At 44.2% G+C, this 15,234-nt stretch overlaps 1 protein-coding gene across 2 annotated transcripts in view; it reads right to left on the bottom strand.

Moving 5' to 3' along the window:
* The window catches only part of EPHA4 (EPH receptor A4), a 143,432-nt gene extending 129,756 nt beyond the window's left edge, over window positions 1-13,676 (bottom strand). For both annotated transcript variants that reach the window (XM_060016042.1, XM_060016043.1), the window contains exons 1-3: window positions 13,586-13,676; window positions 10,500-10,567; window positions 5,753-6,416 (exon numbers count right to left, since the gene is read on the bottom strand). In XM_060016042.1, the coding sequence (XP_059872025.1) occupies window positions 5,753-6,416; window positions 10,500-10,567; window positions 13,586-13,676 (823 nt within the window). The remainder of the gene's footprint in view (window positions 1-5,752; window positions 6,417-10,499; window positions 10,568-13,585) is intronic.
* Between the last annotated feature and the right edge of the window lie 1,558 nt (window positions 13,677-15,234).

The following is a 15,234-nucleotide window of genomic DNA, read 5'->3' as shown; positions in this document are numbered from 1 at the left end:
TAAACCCTTTGTACACGCATGCTGATATGTGTGTATCATACGTAATAACATACCATTGTCAGCAATCTGCAGATGTAAACTTGAGGTTGGGGAGGTTAAGTTAGTGACCATGATTGCACACCTGGTTAAGCGGCACACCTAGAAACTAAACTCAAGTCTCCAACTTCAAAGGCAGCTCTTAGCCCTTTTGTGCTAATAACTATGTTAACTCGTGGGCTGCAGAGATTTTTGAACATTCAGGTCATAGAGATGGTTCATAAACATGATGAAAATAGTTAAGACCCAACTGAAGTAGGAATTACAAAAAAGGACCTCATAATACGTGAGTCACATGCAAAGATTCTGATATAGCATGTTGACTCCATGAAACACTACTCCACCAAATAAATGTTTAATATGAAACAGGCCACAATACCTTATGCATTTATTTATTCATTCATTCAATGAACATTTAATGAGACTCCACTGTGTTCCTTAATTGTCAGTGGTGTTACTTGTCTGGTTATCCTAGACTGACCTCCTCCACATCCATGCTCATAGTCAAGAAGTTTTACTAAATTCACTTGTCCAAGGTAAAGCCAGAAAAATAACAAAGCAAGGCTAATCCAAATTTTTAAAAAATGTACATGTATGATTTACAAATTAAAGTGTTTGCTTAAAAATATTACCAGGAAAAACTAAGACACCCTAACTATCAACCAACAAGGAAAAAAACTAAAGTATGATCTATTCATACTACAGAATATTAATTATCAATTATGAAGGATGAAAAAAAGTTATATTCTCTAATATGGAGTGATGTCCATGACAAACAGTCAAGCATCTTAAAAACAAGATGACAAGAAGATGATTCCATTTCTATAATATTTTAAAATACATGAATATAGATGTATTTGCATTATCTACCAAATCATAAAGAGTGGGAACTCAGAAATAAGTTGGAGTAAGAGTCTGAAGCATACAGTTCTTTGGTGATGTTAAATTCATTAATTAAATGCAAAAAAAATTGCCCCCCAAAAACCTAAGTATTAAAATTCAACGATGTGAAAGTCAAACACGTATCATGACCACCTCTGTTTCGCGCTGTAGTAACTGAAAAGCCATTTAATCTGTCTTTCTCCTAAAGACTCAAGTCTTAACAGAATAATTGTGTCTTAATTCATTTTTGAAATGTACAAGGAAGTTCAGTCAGATTAAAATAAATCATCAAATCTTAAATATCGGATTCAAACATCCCTGAGGTAATTCCTACGTGGTGCTTTGGTGAATCCCAAATAGAGACCATTGCCTGATTCACACTCACAAAAGAAGCCTGGTCACACGTAGAAGGGAAAATAAAAAAGTATAACGGGAAAAGGACAATAATTAAACCCTGCTCTTCTCAGATGTAAAGAATCGTGTCTTTCAATGATCACAGCCATGCTTCAAAGCCAGAGATAAAAGCAGCCATGTGACTTGAGCAATTGATTCTTAAAGACATGATTCAAAGGTAGAAGAAAAATTTCAGAAGTGGAAAGGATATAACAGTATCTTTCTGAACTATATTTTAAATGCTTCCTTTCCCGTACTGCGTTCTCCTCCGGTCCTTCTATAATACATTAGGAAAACAAAGTAATAATTTTTGTCTAAACACAGCCCTCTCCCTCTTTTCAGAGCCCAGATGGGAACTATTTTACAGCCATCAAAGCATTTCTGTATCGTTCTTTCTCAAAAGAGCTTTTAATAAGATACCTTTCGCTGATATGAAGGTATCATATATGTAATGATATATAATATAGGTCCTAGATATAGAGGACCCCAAACAATTTACAGCAAAATTATGTATTTCAGCAAGGTTTAATTCCTACCTAGCATTATTTGGCCTTAAGTGACTCCATAAGAATGTTTTCTTTTCATTAGTATTATTTTTATCCATGCTCTCTGAAAATATTGCGTATTAATCTTTCACAAAGAGTAAACCTGTGACTTCCCTTTCATTGTTCAGCTCTTTATTTAAGCAAAGAATAAGTTAATAAAGAATCTTTTCCTCTCTTCCTCCTGCTTAATATTTCTGAGGTAATAAAACAACCCTGTAAAACATCTGGAACATTCCCTCCCGGGGGTGGGGGGGACATGTCTCAGGAGAATTTTGTTTCCTTTTTCCTACTAACTAGCACAGTTACTTAGCCGCTGCACCCAATCACTAGGCAAGTTCAAACTACTGCTAACACCAGGCAGACATTCCCCTGGAGAAGACAAATGAGTGGCTCACACTCTTTTTTGTCCTGCTGAGACCGAGCCAGAGCATTTCAGAAAATGGTATTCAAGGGCAGAATGAACTTGCAGCTGCTTCAGAAGGCAATGCCCGCCATCACCCTGCCGCTCTTGACACTTTTGACGCGGCCACTCACCTCCGCCTGCATTTGCATGTGCTGCTTGGAGGTAAGAACTCCAAGAGGAAGTGTAGTCCTGTCCCCAAGGTCCCTTGAGGACTCCAGCCGATGACCAGGGTTAGATGCAAACAACAGCACACCCCAGGCCCCCACCCGCCCTGGCCATTTTTGCCCAAGGATCTTTTGTCAAACATTTAAGATCTTAATCAATCTTCACTCTGACCTCCCAGACCCCAAGGAAGATGGATGAGGAAGTAGGTGACCTTTCACCTGTTCTTCTATTTGTCCTGCCACAGCAGACCCATTGAAAAGACAATTGGGGAGGAACCTGCAGCCAGAGTTCTGAAGACTTGCCCATTCTCCTTTATATCCTTTCTTAAGCTCCCTTTACGCCCTGGTCTTTCTTGTCCCACTTCCAAATCACTTTTCTTTCACTCAGAAGAAAGTTCTCTTTCCTGTAGGGGAGGGGAAAAAAATGACACTCTCCAAATATCATTTTCAAATGAATGTTATTCTTTGTTAGGGCAAAGGCAATGCTTCCTATCTTTGTCCTTGACTTCTAAGAGCGGTTGTAAGATGGACTTCCCTTTTACCATTTTAACTCAACAACCTTAAAATTCAACAGCTATGACCTTGGTCAGAGCTGAGTGATAAAGGAAATGTTAGCATTAACATCAGATTAATGCTTTATGATCTAAAAGGTGATTTTTACTAATTTGACATCACTGTGTCCTCATAGCAAGTCTCTAAGCTAAGTACAATTATTATCAACCCATTTTATAGATGAACAAACCAAGGCTCAGAGGGCTTAAGAAATGCTCAAGGTCTTGCAGCTAAGTGACCAAACTGAGACACATTTCCTTGTGTTGATGTTCTTTCTGCTCTTCCTAGATAATCCTGATACTCCAGTAATGATGGCACGGATGGAGGAAACCATTTTCATTACTCTTAAGATGTTTACAGTCTTGAGTTATCCCTAAAAATTCTCACTCAAATTTGGAACTTTAGAATTGTTGTCATTCAAGTTTTTTCTTCCTCCCTAAATTCATCAGAGATTCTTACCTGGTAGTCTTAAATACAAGCAAAGTGCAAGGTTTTGTGCAAAAAGTGTCTTCTTGAAAGATTTAATCATTTTACAAGTAGCAAAGAAAATACCTGGGTAGCAAGAGTGCAGAGAACAAAGATTCTCAAAAATAGCTTAATCGACCTTCCCCTTCCATTAAATATCTCGCCTTGTGTTAGGAACAGTTTGCTCAGAAACGGACTGGACCTAAAACATGAAGCCTCACCCTTTCCATGGACCACATGATGATGAACTGGATTCCCAAGGTTATTTCCATAAAGCCAACCACTACCATGTTCAATTGCCTTTACATTCACTTCCCCCTCCATCTTTTTCTCTTTTCCTTCTCATTTGGGTTGTAAAAATGTCAAGGAGTCTCACTGTGCAGCAACGTATGAGTTACTGGGCTCTGTGACAATTGGAAATCAATGACGTTAGATACAGAGAAATGTACTAATGCCAGAAGCATGAACATTTGAGCAAGAAATGGAAGACAATGTGTGTGTGTGTGTTTAAATATATATAAGAATCTTGAAATGTAAAGATGTGCAAGTCCTGTCTTACAAAAATCAAAAAGGCAGAATAATTTACTCTAAAATGTGATGCAATGTCACTGCCCTATTCATTTCACTCTTCCTGCTATGATGATTGTAATTTCAGTGCCAGTAACAATGCACTCACGTATTTTCTAATGTTAATACCAGAATCTACTTCAGGGTTTCCATTTGGTACAGCTTAGCTAGTAGTTGCCAAGTCAAGAGTTAACAAAATGGCAAGAAATCAACCTTTGTAAAAACAAAACAAAACAAAAAAACCCTTGAAATTCCAACCTTTAAATTTTCAAGTTCACAAGTTTACCTTCTGACTCTAGGTCAACAGAAAAGGTTGCCAGCCTTTATTCTGTTTTACTTTTCAATGCAGTTAAAAGACAGTCATTGTTAGCTATGCCTAGAAATAACTATAGCAGATCAAGAATGACACTTATGAACTCTGAAAGGAGAAATGCATAACTCTATAACACCAAACTACCCCAAATGCAACTTTCTTTAGGTTATAACTGTTGATTTCCAATCAGTCAAGTGGATTGCTCCATAGTTAATCCCACCCTGTCATTAAGATGGTTGAAATGCCAGACAAATTGTTTGGCAGTCAGTTATTTCGGGCTCTTTAATCGCCAAATCAGATGAACCATGTGGCAATGCAGTCTACAGTTCAACAATTACCCTGAGAAAAGATTAATCTGATCTGTTCCAGAGATGGGACCAAGAGTTACACGCTTTAGTAGTAACCATAATAAGACTGGCAGCAGCAGACTATTAATAACCACTGAAAATAAATACCAAGCAAAAATTAAAATCTTGGAATAACTGCTTTTTTTTTAAGCCTTAATCCACACATGACATGAGCAATCCATATAAATATGGATTACTCCCAATCCTTCCTCAAACACAAAGCTGCTATAAAGAAGACAAGTTTGCAAACTCCCCAGAAAGGCGAAATAAGGGAAGAGGGAATTGCAGACACAGGACTTTAGGTGAGAGGGAAAAAAAAAAAAAGTCACCTTAGTAATATGATAAATAGTAATTAACATGATAAAAAAATCTGGATTTCTTCAGAAACTCAATAATCAAAATGGATTACAATTTACTATTGCCTCTGACCACAGATCGAATAAGAAGACTCTTCCTAGCTCTTTGTCACCTCCTCAGGGAAATCAAGAGGTCTTTCATCAAGATTCATTTCACTTGGAAACCCTATCAATGGGTGCTCAGTGGAACATAAGGCACTTGAAACCTTGCCACTCCACTTTGCTGGGCCATGTCTACACTGGTCCACAAGGCAGGAAAAACTGGACTTTCCTCGCACAGCTCAATTTTAATCAGCAGGAGGAAACTGGAACAACAAATCCTAATTCCACCTTTAAATCATTCATGTACACATCCACACGAGGAGAGATGTTTACGGACAGGAGAACCATGGTTCGAAAATGTGTCGGCCCTCTTTAAGCAAGGATCAATCAGGGCCTTTCTTCAGCTTGTTCATTTACATTTCAGAGGGCACATCAAGCCGGTTCAGATCTAAGTGCCTGTTAGCAAATGTTTGGCCTTCTGCTGATTACAGCAGCATCATTTATTTTGTCAGTATTAGAATCGTCTTAGCTTTGCCACCTGGAGCTGTAGCACTTACTCATTAGACCCCTCTGTCCCACCACATCCCACAGGGGCTGCTAATTACTGGCTTTACTCCATTTAGTCTCATCTCTGATTTAATTATGTGCACTCAGCCCTAATGAAAAGTACAAGATGGCTCTCCTTACCTTGGCATTCTCCATTCCGCTCTTCATGCCCGGCATGGCATAGGCAGTTGCCAATGGGTACCAGCCATTCACCATCTGCCCCGCAGTACATTTTTGGCACATCCTTCTCTTCTGAGTTGTTGACACAGGAGCCTCGAACTTCCACCAGGGAAGATGTATCGGCCCCTGTGATGGTGTCCGGAAACTGAGCCAGATTGCGAACGGTGAGCGGACACTTCTTGTAGAACACTCGGACCGAAACCAAGGCGATGCAGGCCCCCACATCCTGAAACGCCAGATAGAACCCCTTTTTGCTCAATGGCCCTACATCCCGGATTTCCGTGTTCAGCTTCATGATCCGGTCGCCAATGTCCACTTGGGTGAAGCTCTCGTCGGCGGCGATGGTGTCAATTTTGGCAAACTGGCTCTCTCGGATAAAACGCTCCTTGTCGTTGTCTGATTCATAGTAGTACAGGTTAAACGTCTCCTTGCAAGTGCCCATGACACCCGGAAGACTGTTGCAGTCCCTCAAGGTGAACTTGATCTCAATGTACACCCTCTGAGCCCCTTCTCGGGTGATCCAATCAGTTCGCAGCCAATTATTCTGGCTGGGCTCCATCACATTGCACACTTGGTAGGTTCGGATTGGCGTATTTTTTTCATCCATAATACTCACTTCCTCCCACTGCAAAGATCCAAAGGAAATGCATCGATTACAAACATTTCATCACACCGTGACTTATCAGTTCTATTTTACCCTCATAGCACAGTGATGATTTTTGTTGCAGTAAGAAAGAAAGCTACCCAGCACTAATTCCTCACCAAGGTGATATTATATTGGGAAAGTATTTTAATTTTCACTCTTTTGCCTCAGATCCAGAGGCTTTGCTGAATTGATTGCTTTTGAGTTCTCAGCAGTTCCTCGTTCGTGGTGGTCTAACAACCTCAAATTCACCTATTACAACTGCTACAGGTTCAAGTGACAACAGTTCGAACTTACTCATAAATGAAAAAACTAGTATGTGTATTGTTTCAACAACTGAGCAGAGACCTGCAAATTAAGAGCAGGAAGTGCAGAGTCTGCCAAAGGAAGACAGTTATCAGTCAATCAGTGGTGCTCCTGTCAGAACTCTGCTCTCTAATACCTAAAAAAAAAAGTCTATTTTTTTTTTTTTTGGCGATGTCACTACTCTTTAAAGGGGTAAAGAAAATCTCACCATTTTGGTTTTGGTAATCCTGGGAAGACAGAGAGTAAACTTTATGGTTAGATTTCTCAAATACACTGTCATTTATAATGGTAGAACACTTTTCAAGAACATGTATTCAGTCAAAAAGTTTGTATACTGTTCTTATTTTTAAAACAAAGTAAACACGAATGCACACGTGCATTGCTTCTAAATAGACTGTGGATATCGAGAATAAAACAGTAAGTGGTATTTATGAGTCAAAGCCCAAGAAAATTAAAGAAGGATAGTAGGGTTTTCTTTCAATCTACTTCCTAACATAGAGACTCTCATAGTGGGATAATCTGAGTTCAGCAAAATTCACTGTGACTAGCGTTGTAGTTTCATTCTCGCTGTGGCTTTTAAAATAATCCTAAAAGCAGCAAGATAATTTGGGGCTCCTACCAGACTGATAGACAGCCTCCAATTCTTCGTTAATATCTACAGTAGTTCCTTTATATAGATCTGGTATAAATCAGCTTAAGTATCTAACACATGAATATAATTAGAAGAAAAAAGATAGTTTAAAAAAAATTTGTATTCTGTAATAGCTATACTTAAAGCTCCATTCAAGCCAATGAAGTACACAGAATCATAACATATCTTTTAACAGGTTTCCCATCTGTGCATTGGAAAACTATCAATGGATGGAAATGTTACTATGTGAAGGGTCATAATGCATAAAATTCTGTATCCCTTTCATCTGCCACCATTATGAAAGTTTTAGAACTGGGAGAGTTAAGTGCCCTGTGGTGATTAAAATTTCTTTTTATCCACTAAGCAATAAATCACCAGTAATTTACTTATTTGGGGGAAATTCATGTAAATCCAAAAATAGATCCCCACCTTCAAAAAAACCTACTCAGCATGCTTCTCATCTCAGAACAAAGGAAATATGGAAAAACACATTTATCAATGTAAATGAAAGCACATAGGGATATCTCCACAGTTCATACACATAATTCAGGTCTAATTCGAATTTTCCAGCCCGAACTTAATTGTCTAAACACATTGATCAATTCAGCAGAACAAGGACAAATCTCCCCTTAGTTTTGCATTTTACAATCAGTGTCAGAAACTCAGTATACTCCTTTAAATGAACACTGAAAAGAAATTAGGTTTTTGCTACAATGTTGCCATCAGAAACCATCACTTTCCATTATTTTCAAGTTCTGCTTAGCTGTTCTGATGGCAAAATGAAAGAACAGTGACTACAATTCATTTTTGACCTGGTGGTATTGTCACATAAGGTTTCTTTTTCTTTTTAAAAATAACAACAACAACAAACAAATAAATGTCATTATTCGGCAAAATTATAATCTCAAATTTCCAGCCAAGAAAGATGTGAACTGTTCTAACAATAAGTAGAGATTTCAGAATAATCCAAAGATTCAAATATGCTTGTATACTCAGAAAGACTTTTTTAAAGCCAATCCACCCCCTACTTGTTAGATATCCAATTTACCCCTTCATTCTAGGCCCCAAAGTCTTCTTTATTACAAAATCTAGAAATTAATTAAACTTTATAATTTGGCACATAATTTCTCAATGGCTACTATGTAGTTTGGAAGGACTAATTCTATTATACACAAATAAAATTTCATTTTTTATGTTTCCTAACAATATTTAAAACATTACACACATGGTATTTAAGGAAAGGGAAGGAATACATTCTATATTCAGAAGTCCACATTCTGCCCATAAAAGGTTCTGGGTTGTGTACAGTCAGCTATGCACGGTATTTTTTTTTTTTTTTAAGGGGCATGGAGACAACCAAAAGAAGTTTTGTGTCTAGAAAAAGTGACCAGGTGCTCTTTCAACAGTTCTCTGGGAGCTGGGGTGGGGGGAGGGAGATGTCTGTAGCGTATTAAGTTGCAATAAAAGCTTCCCAGAAACTAGATAGACCATGAACTGTACTTGAAAATGTGTTACTCCTTGCTTTTCAATAGGTCACATGTATATTTAGTGTAACAAGTCAGGTCCAAAATCATACTAGACGTATCCTCTCTTCAAACTTGGGAACAGCCAATAAGAAAAATAAGGCTCATTAATTTTTTTAATGCAAGTACTGATACCTTCCATCCTCAGTTTTGCCAGCAGTTCTAATACATTCGGCCTACAGAGCAATACCTCTGGTGTAGCATGGGAAAGCCTCCTTGAATCAATGACCTTTCCAGGGTATAGGATTAACAAGAGTCTGACTCTCACAAGATAAAGCTGTACCTTTCTTCGCATTCAAAGGATGAGGGCAATTGCCTGCAATCAGCGGTGAATACAGCCTGTCTACACTGCCAGAGACCTGCCAATCATTCTCCCTCCCTTTAAAAAAAAATGGTTTTGAGGGCAGACTAGAATTTTTCAGCAGAGACCCAACCAACTTCAGTCAAGTTCAGGCAGAAAAACAGGAAGGCAGGACAATCTCCATTTTATTTCAAATGGATGACAAGACTTGCTTTGGAAAAAGCCTAAAATTTTCCATTCTTGCCTTGTCTTATTTTTGAAGCCCATCTTCTATAACAGTTTCTGTGAATCTTTATTTTTTTTCAATCCTTTATTGTTTATTCAATGGCCAGGTGTGGAGCGCGGTACTGGGTGCTGGCATTACAATTTTTGCCTGATAAAGACTCCTAATCTTTCACCCCCACCGCTTTTAATCAAATGGCTCAGTCGTAGACTATCAAGTAAAGGTAGGATGATATGCTTAATTTTTAAAGGATTTGAGAGTTTCAGTTTGGCAGATGCCAGAGTTACACATTGTACTGATCTTTCCAAAGCTGATTCATTCTGACCTATTATTAAGGGGGGAGGATGGGGTAGGAGAATGTGGCTATTGACCTAATTCTATTCTCATGGCAAATTCAAGAAGAAATGAACAGTGATGCCCTCTCATACGCTATAATCCAGCCTCCCCAGTCCCCAAAGATCCAAGATTCCAAATACTTTCATATTTAGTAACAACAATGCCAAACTTGGGGCTTTTTTTTTTTTTCTGCATAGATGTTGCCCTTGGTACAAGTTTGTAAGGCTTCCTCTCAGCGTGCAAGCGAAAAGCAGCTGATTTAAGATTGTCATAGCAAGTTACAGAGCCCCCCGCTGCTCACACACAGAACTAAACCTGCTCCTGGTACAATTAGAAATGTTCTCTCCCTGGTATTTTTATTTATTCATTTTCCTCCTCTGGAAATAGAACAATTGCTCTAAAATTAACCCTGTCAGGACTTCATGGCTATCACTGCAATAGGCATAAATACGAATTTGGTCCCCAGATCGTATTTCTTGTTGGTGTTTTAGTCTTAAATAGGCATCTAAGGCAATGCCTCCACCAATCTCCTAGTTTGGAAACCCCTTTTGGATTCCAGTTCTTCCATGACAGAGCTATCCAAAGGGAGTATAGGATTTCTCCAACAAAGCGTAATTCACTTCATAGGCCATGGCGGAAATCTGACCCCCGGCCACAATCAACAAGAATCACACCATTAGGACTCTCAGAAAGTTGCTAATCACTCCTTTTTACCCTGTGGATCAGAGAGCAATTCGGAACTTACCCCTCCTTCCAGAGGGCTTGCTATCCACCCAAGTTCTCCCTGAACAGATCTGGAATCCAGTAAAGTAACTGCAAAAAACCAAAGAAAAATAGATTAATTTCCAATTGCAAAAAGCCAATACTACAAAAAACCATTTGCCTGAGCGTTTCCATATGTGCCGAGGGTGTGCATATCCAACTCTGATCAAAACCTAAACCCGGTCTCACTTATGTAAATAATCATTACTCACTCGATCTTCTCCCCTCTTTAAATCTGCAGGTTCTTATTTATTTAACTTGCTTAGCATTTAAAATTCCATCCCAGGACTCAGTTGATTCTTTTTCTAAAAAGGATGAATTGAGAATCTCAAGTACAATTCAAAAAATAAATATATCTATGTAGGGCAGTTACACTCCCAAGCAAAATCTGCATTCATCTCTGTCTGGTATCTACTAGAGTTATTTGTTTTTGCAAGTTTCAGATGACCGCATAACTCATCATCATGGTGACAGAGCCACAAGTGAATTCTATCAGAGAGTACTCAAAAGGGTCATGAAAAGGCTCTCTCCCCTACCATTTTTTTTTTTTTTCCTCCACCACCAAATAAATAGGCCCTGGATGTGGTATCCGCTGCTTTTTTAAATATCAAAGTTTCAGAAGGGGGAAATGGCAGACGTGTGGAATTAGAATGCAAATACACTTAAGTATTCTATTTGGCCTTTTTGAAGACAATCGGAGACTCCTTCCCCCAAGAGGAAATCACTGGTTTAAATTTTAGTTATGGAGGACTGCCTAATAGATTTAGTATGCTTGTGCTACACCTAAGAGTATGCATCCCAGCTTGGGGGGACCGGGAGGGCGGCTATACGACGGTCGCACCCCGCCCACGCTGGAACAGTCCTAGGCACCGAGAACATTGAAAACGACGCAATGAATTCCTAAACTCTCCACATTGTCTTTCCCACCGAGATCTGCAGGCCTGGGGGTCGAAAGGCCCATCTCAAAGGAACCACTGGGTTATTAATTTGATCAGGGAGGCTGGCTCTTCAGGCTGGGGGAGGGGTGGGAAATGGGAAACCTTCACCCTTGCTCGTGCGCACCCCAACTCTCAGTATCGCCCCCCGGCCCCTGAATTCTGCCCACCTCTCCTCTCATTTCACCCCGACGTCAAAGTAGTTAAAAATGAGCCTCTTTCTCCTGATTTTCCCGAGAAACCTGAATTCCTAGGTTCTGTTAATTATTTTAAAATGTAGAGCCTTCCCTGGGTCGCTCCCGCCCGGAGTTGCGCCCCCCCCTTCTCTCCTCTTGGTCTCTAGAGAAAAGCCCGCTACATCCATTTGGATTTATGTAAGGTGGATTAGGGACACAAAGGGAACAATAAGACCCAATTTACAAAAAAAGGAAGGGAGTAGAAAGGGAGGGTAAAAGGGAGAAAAGAAAACGTGATGGGAATAAAAAGCAACAAAATGAATTAATTTTTAAGGGGGAGGAGGGGTCGGAGAGGGGTTGACCCCCCTCCTTTCTACATCAGCCTACAGCTCCATCACCGCCTTTTTTGTCTAGGGCTCCCCAAAGAAAAAACAAGGGGAAAAAAGGAAAAAATCTCTGCGTTTGCTGCAGAGAGGTCTTGGGGGACGTCCTAACAAGAGTGCGAAGTAGTCAGGAGAACGCGGGATCCACGATACTGCTCAGAGGAACGACCCCAGGGACCGAGGGGCAGCAGGGACCGAGATGGCCCACGTCGGTAGGAGAGAGGAGATCGAAAGGGTGACAGAGCGCCTCTTTCCTCCCAAGCCTTGTCTGCCGGCAGGTGTGTGAATCTCTGGGAGGTTGCGTCCGGCGAGCTCTTGGCACCGCCCGCCCAGCCAAGGCTAAGTTGGTTTTTGGCTCCCTCCTTCGGAACAGGGAAAATGATAGATTGTACGGGAATGGATGCACGGATCCTGGAGAGATGGACAGTCGGATGGATGGATGGATGGATGGATGGATGGATGGATGGATGGATGGATGGGGGAGGGTGGGGAGGTGAAGGAGTCGGCGAGCCAGTTGCGCGCAGGCTCGAGCGCGAGCATCGCCGGAACATAAGCGCACACAATCGGGGCACTCGAGCACAGGCACACAATTGTCCGCGTCGACGCGGACACCCGCGCACCCACAGACACCCATATGCGCGCGCGCGCGCGCGCATACCCACACGCACACGCAACTCGCCTTTCTCTGAGATCATCAGAAACTAAATGATAAACCCCCACCTCCCCGACACAGACACACACACACACAGCCCTCCAGCATGTCCAAACAGACGCACATAAAACTGAGCACCTACACTGATCCAGTTGGTCCGGCACGTTCCCTTCAAACTAACCCGGTGTACAGTTGTAGGGGCAAAAAGCTAAAACTCGAGTACGTTCAGCTTGCCAGCGGGTTCCCAAGGTCTGCGGGGTGACATGAGGAGCTTGGTGTCCCCTAGGCCAGCAATCGCACCCCGACGGCACGGGGGCCCGGCTGGGAGAAAGGTATCTGACGCCGGGTGCTAGCAATCAAATCAGGTCACCGGCGACCGGCGAGCGGCGCCACGACCGCTGCGCGGCGGAGGCCCGGCAGCCAGGTCCCGGGAAGCGCAGGGCTCGGGAAACTTTGCAGAAACCAGAGCTCGCAAAGCTTTCGCAAGAACCCGAGAGCACCACCATACCCTCAGGGACCTCCAGGTTTCCGTTCCCCCTCGACCTGGGCTGAGTGGGTAAGTGGCGGTAGGAGTAGGTCCACAAAATTTATTTATTTATTTGTTTTCTTGGCGTTGTCTCCCATGCATCCCCTCGGGGCACCTCGGGCTGCCCTCGCCGGTGGATGCCGATAAACTTTGTCCTTTCGCTACAAACTTGGGCAACCTCGCCACACGCACGGGTCACCGCCCCGAGGCAGGCTGCCCGGCCGCTCCCCGCCTTCCCTTCGCGGTTCCCGTCGCTCCAGACCCCTTTCTCCGGAGTCAAGGCGACCGCTCGCGCCGGGATCCCCCTGCACCCTCCGGCCTCGCGCTCCCGGGGACCATTCACCCGCCGATCTTCGCCTCTCTGTCCCAGACCGCAGAAAGGCCGCCCCGTTCTTACCTTCATTCGCGGGATACACCCTGGAACCGGTGACAGCGTCGCAAATCCCAAACAGAAACGAAAAGAGGAGGAAATAAAAAATCCCAGCCATGGTTCGCCGGTGCTAACGCTGCTCCTGCCGCTTCTATCCCAGTGGAATAAATGCTTAAGTTAGGAGTGCAGCAGGCTGAAGACATTGCCAAGGGGGTGGGCCCGGCCCGTGACGTGCACCCGCCAGTCCGGGGCTTGCAGCCAATAGTAGCGCAGAAGGGGTTGCCTTGCTCCGCCCCCGATGAGCAGAGCCCGCCCCTATGCCCCGCCCAGTCGGCTCGGCTGGGCGCTTGGTCTCCCCGGGATTAAGGGGGCGAGTTCTGCCGCGTCCCTCCCCTGCTGGAGTGAAGCAGCGGGTCCCCTGGTCGCATCTCAGCAGTCCAGCCCCTGGACGGCGGAAGGAGCTTCGAAAGACTCTGAATTGGTTGGGGGAAGTCCGAGGAAAGGGTGGGAACCCAATCTTACGCCTCGGGCGGTTTGAGATGGAGGAAAATGCTCTTTTATTGCAATAAAAAAAGTATCAAGTTGACCTGCCTCTTTGCTGTTGCTCTTTTTCTGAGGGTCGAAGTGTTCGCCTCCCGCGCGCCCCGACTCAGGCTACACGTTCACTCCTGCGCGCGGCCGCGGCCTCTCTCTGCTACCTGGCTCCTGGCCCCATTTTGTGTCTGTGGTGCATCTACATATGAAATGCTCTTTGGGGAGAGTTCTGTGGCTTGATTACTGCTTTTTTCCCAGGCTCCCAGCTGCCTGGAGAGCGGTACCTAATCAGTCCCCAACGTCGAGTGCAGCCCTCGGCCTGTCTCCAGAGACTGAACGAAAGACTTTCTAGCAACGGAGAAGCCCCCTCAGGCCCCATCTCCGCGCTCAGCCGTGGAGGGAAAGGCGCTTCCACCTCCCCGGCCCCCGGGACAGGACTCCCCACCCCGGCAAGGCGCCCCGAGATGGCCTTGGCTGCCGGAATCAATTGTGTGTTCCCCGTGGGGAGTCCCTGGAACCGGGCCTAGCAAGTTCGGGGCCCGGGGGGTAGAGGCGAAGAGCTGAAGTGGAAGTGCCGGGACCTGCCGCAAACCCGACCTCGGGGGGTGCCCGGAGCGGTTGCTGCCGCCCTGCGCTCCCGTGGCTCCCCTGCGCTGGTCCGGACAGCTCTCGCCGCCCCAGTAGACGGTGGTGAGCGACAGGACCCGCAGAAATCCGCGCAGCCGCCCCCGCCGAGGTGCTGCGGGTGTCACTGTGGGCCTCCTGGGGGCCCAGGCAGCACTGGGCCCTGGTTTGTCCCCTGATGCCCCGGACGCGGGCGCAGCCAACTGAGCGCTGCCCAGAGACCGCAACGCAGCAGGCGGCCCGGGGCCCGGCCCCCGACGTGACTCGGTGAATTTCTCCGGACGTTTGAAGACGCCCCGATTCCTGACGAGGCCTCCCTCCTTCTCTCCTCCTCCCAAACCACCCCTCTTCTGGCTCCCCACGGGGTAGGGCCAGGTTTTCCTCCCGGGCCTTGGTCCCAGCGGGAAGGCGACCGCGGAGAGATGGAAGCGCGTTTCCCTCTCCGGCGGCAGCTCATCGTGAACCAAGCGCGCCACCTGCCGGCCAGAAAAGGGAGTGCGAGGCCCGCGCGGAAGGGC

The sequence above is a fragment of the Delphinus delphis genome, chromosome 7 (assembly GCF_949987515.2).
Source record: "Delphinus delphis chromosome 7, mDelDel1.2, whole genome shotgun sequence".
Lineage (NCBI taxonomy): Eukaryota > Metazoa > Chordata > Mammalia > Artiodactyla > Delphinidae > Delphinus > Delphinus delphis.
Note: the sequence above shows the minus strand (reverse complement) of the source record. Positions and strands in the feature narration are given on the sequence as shown.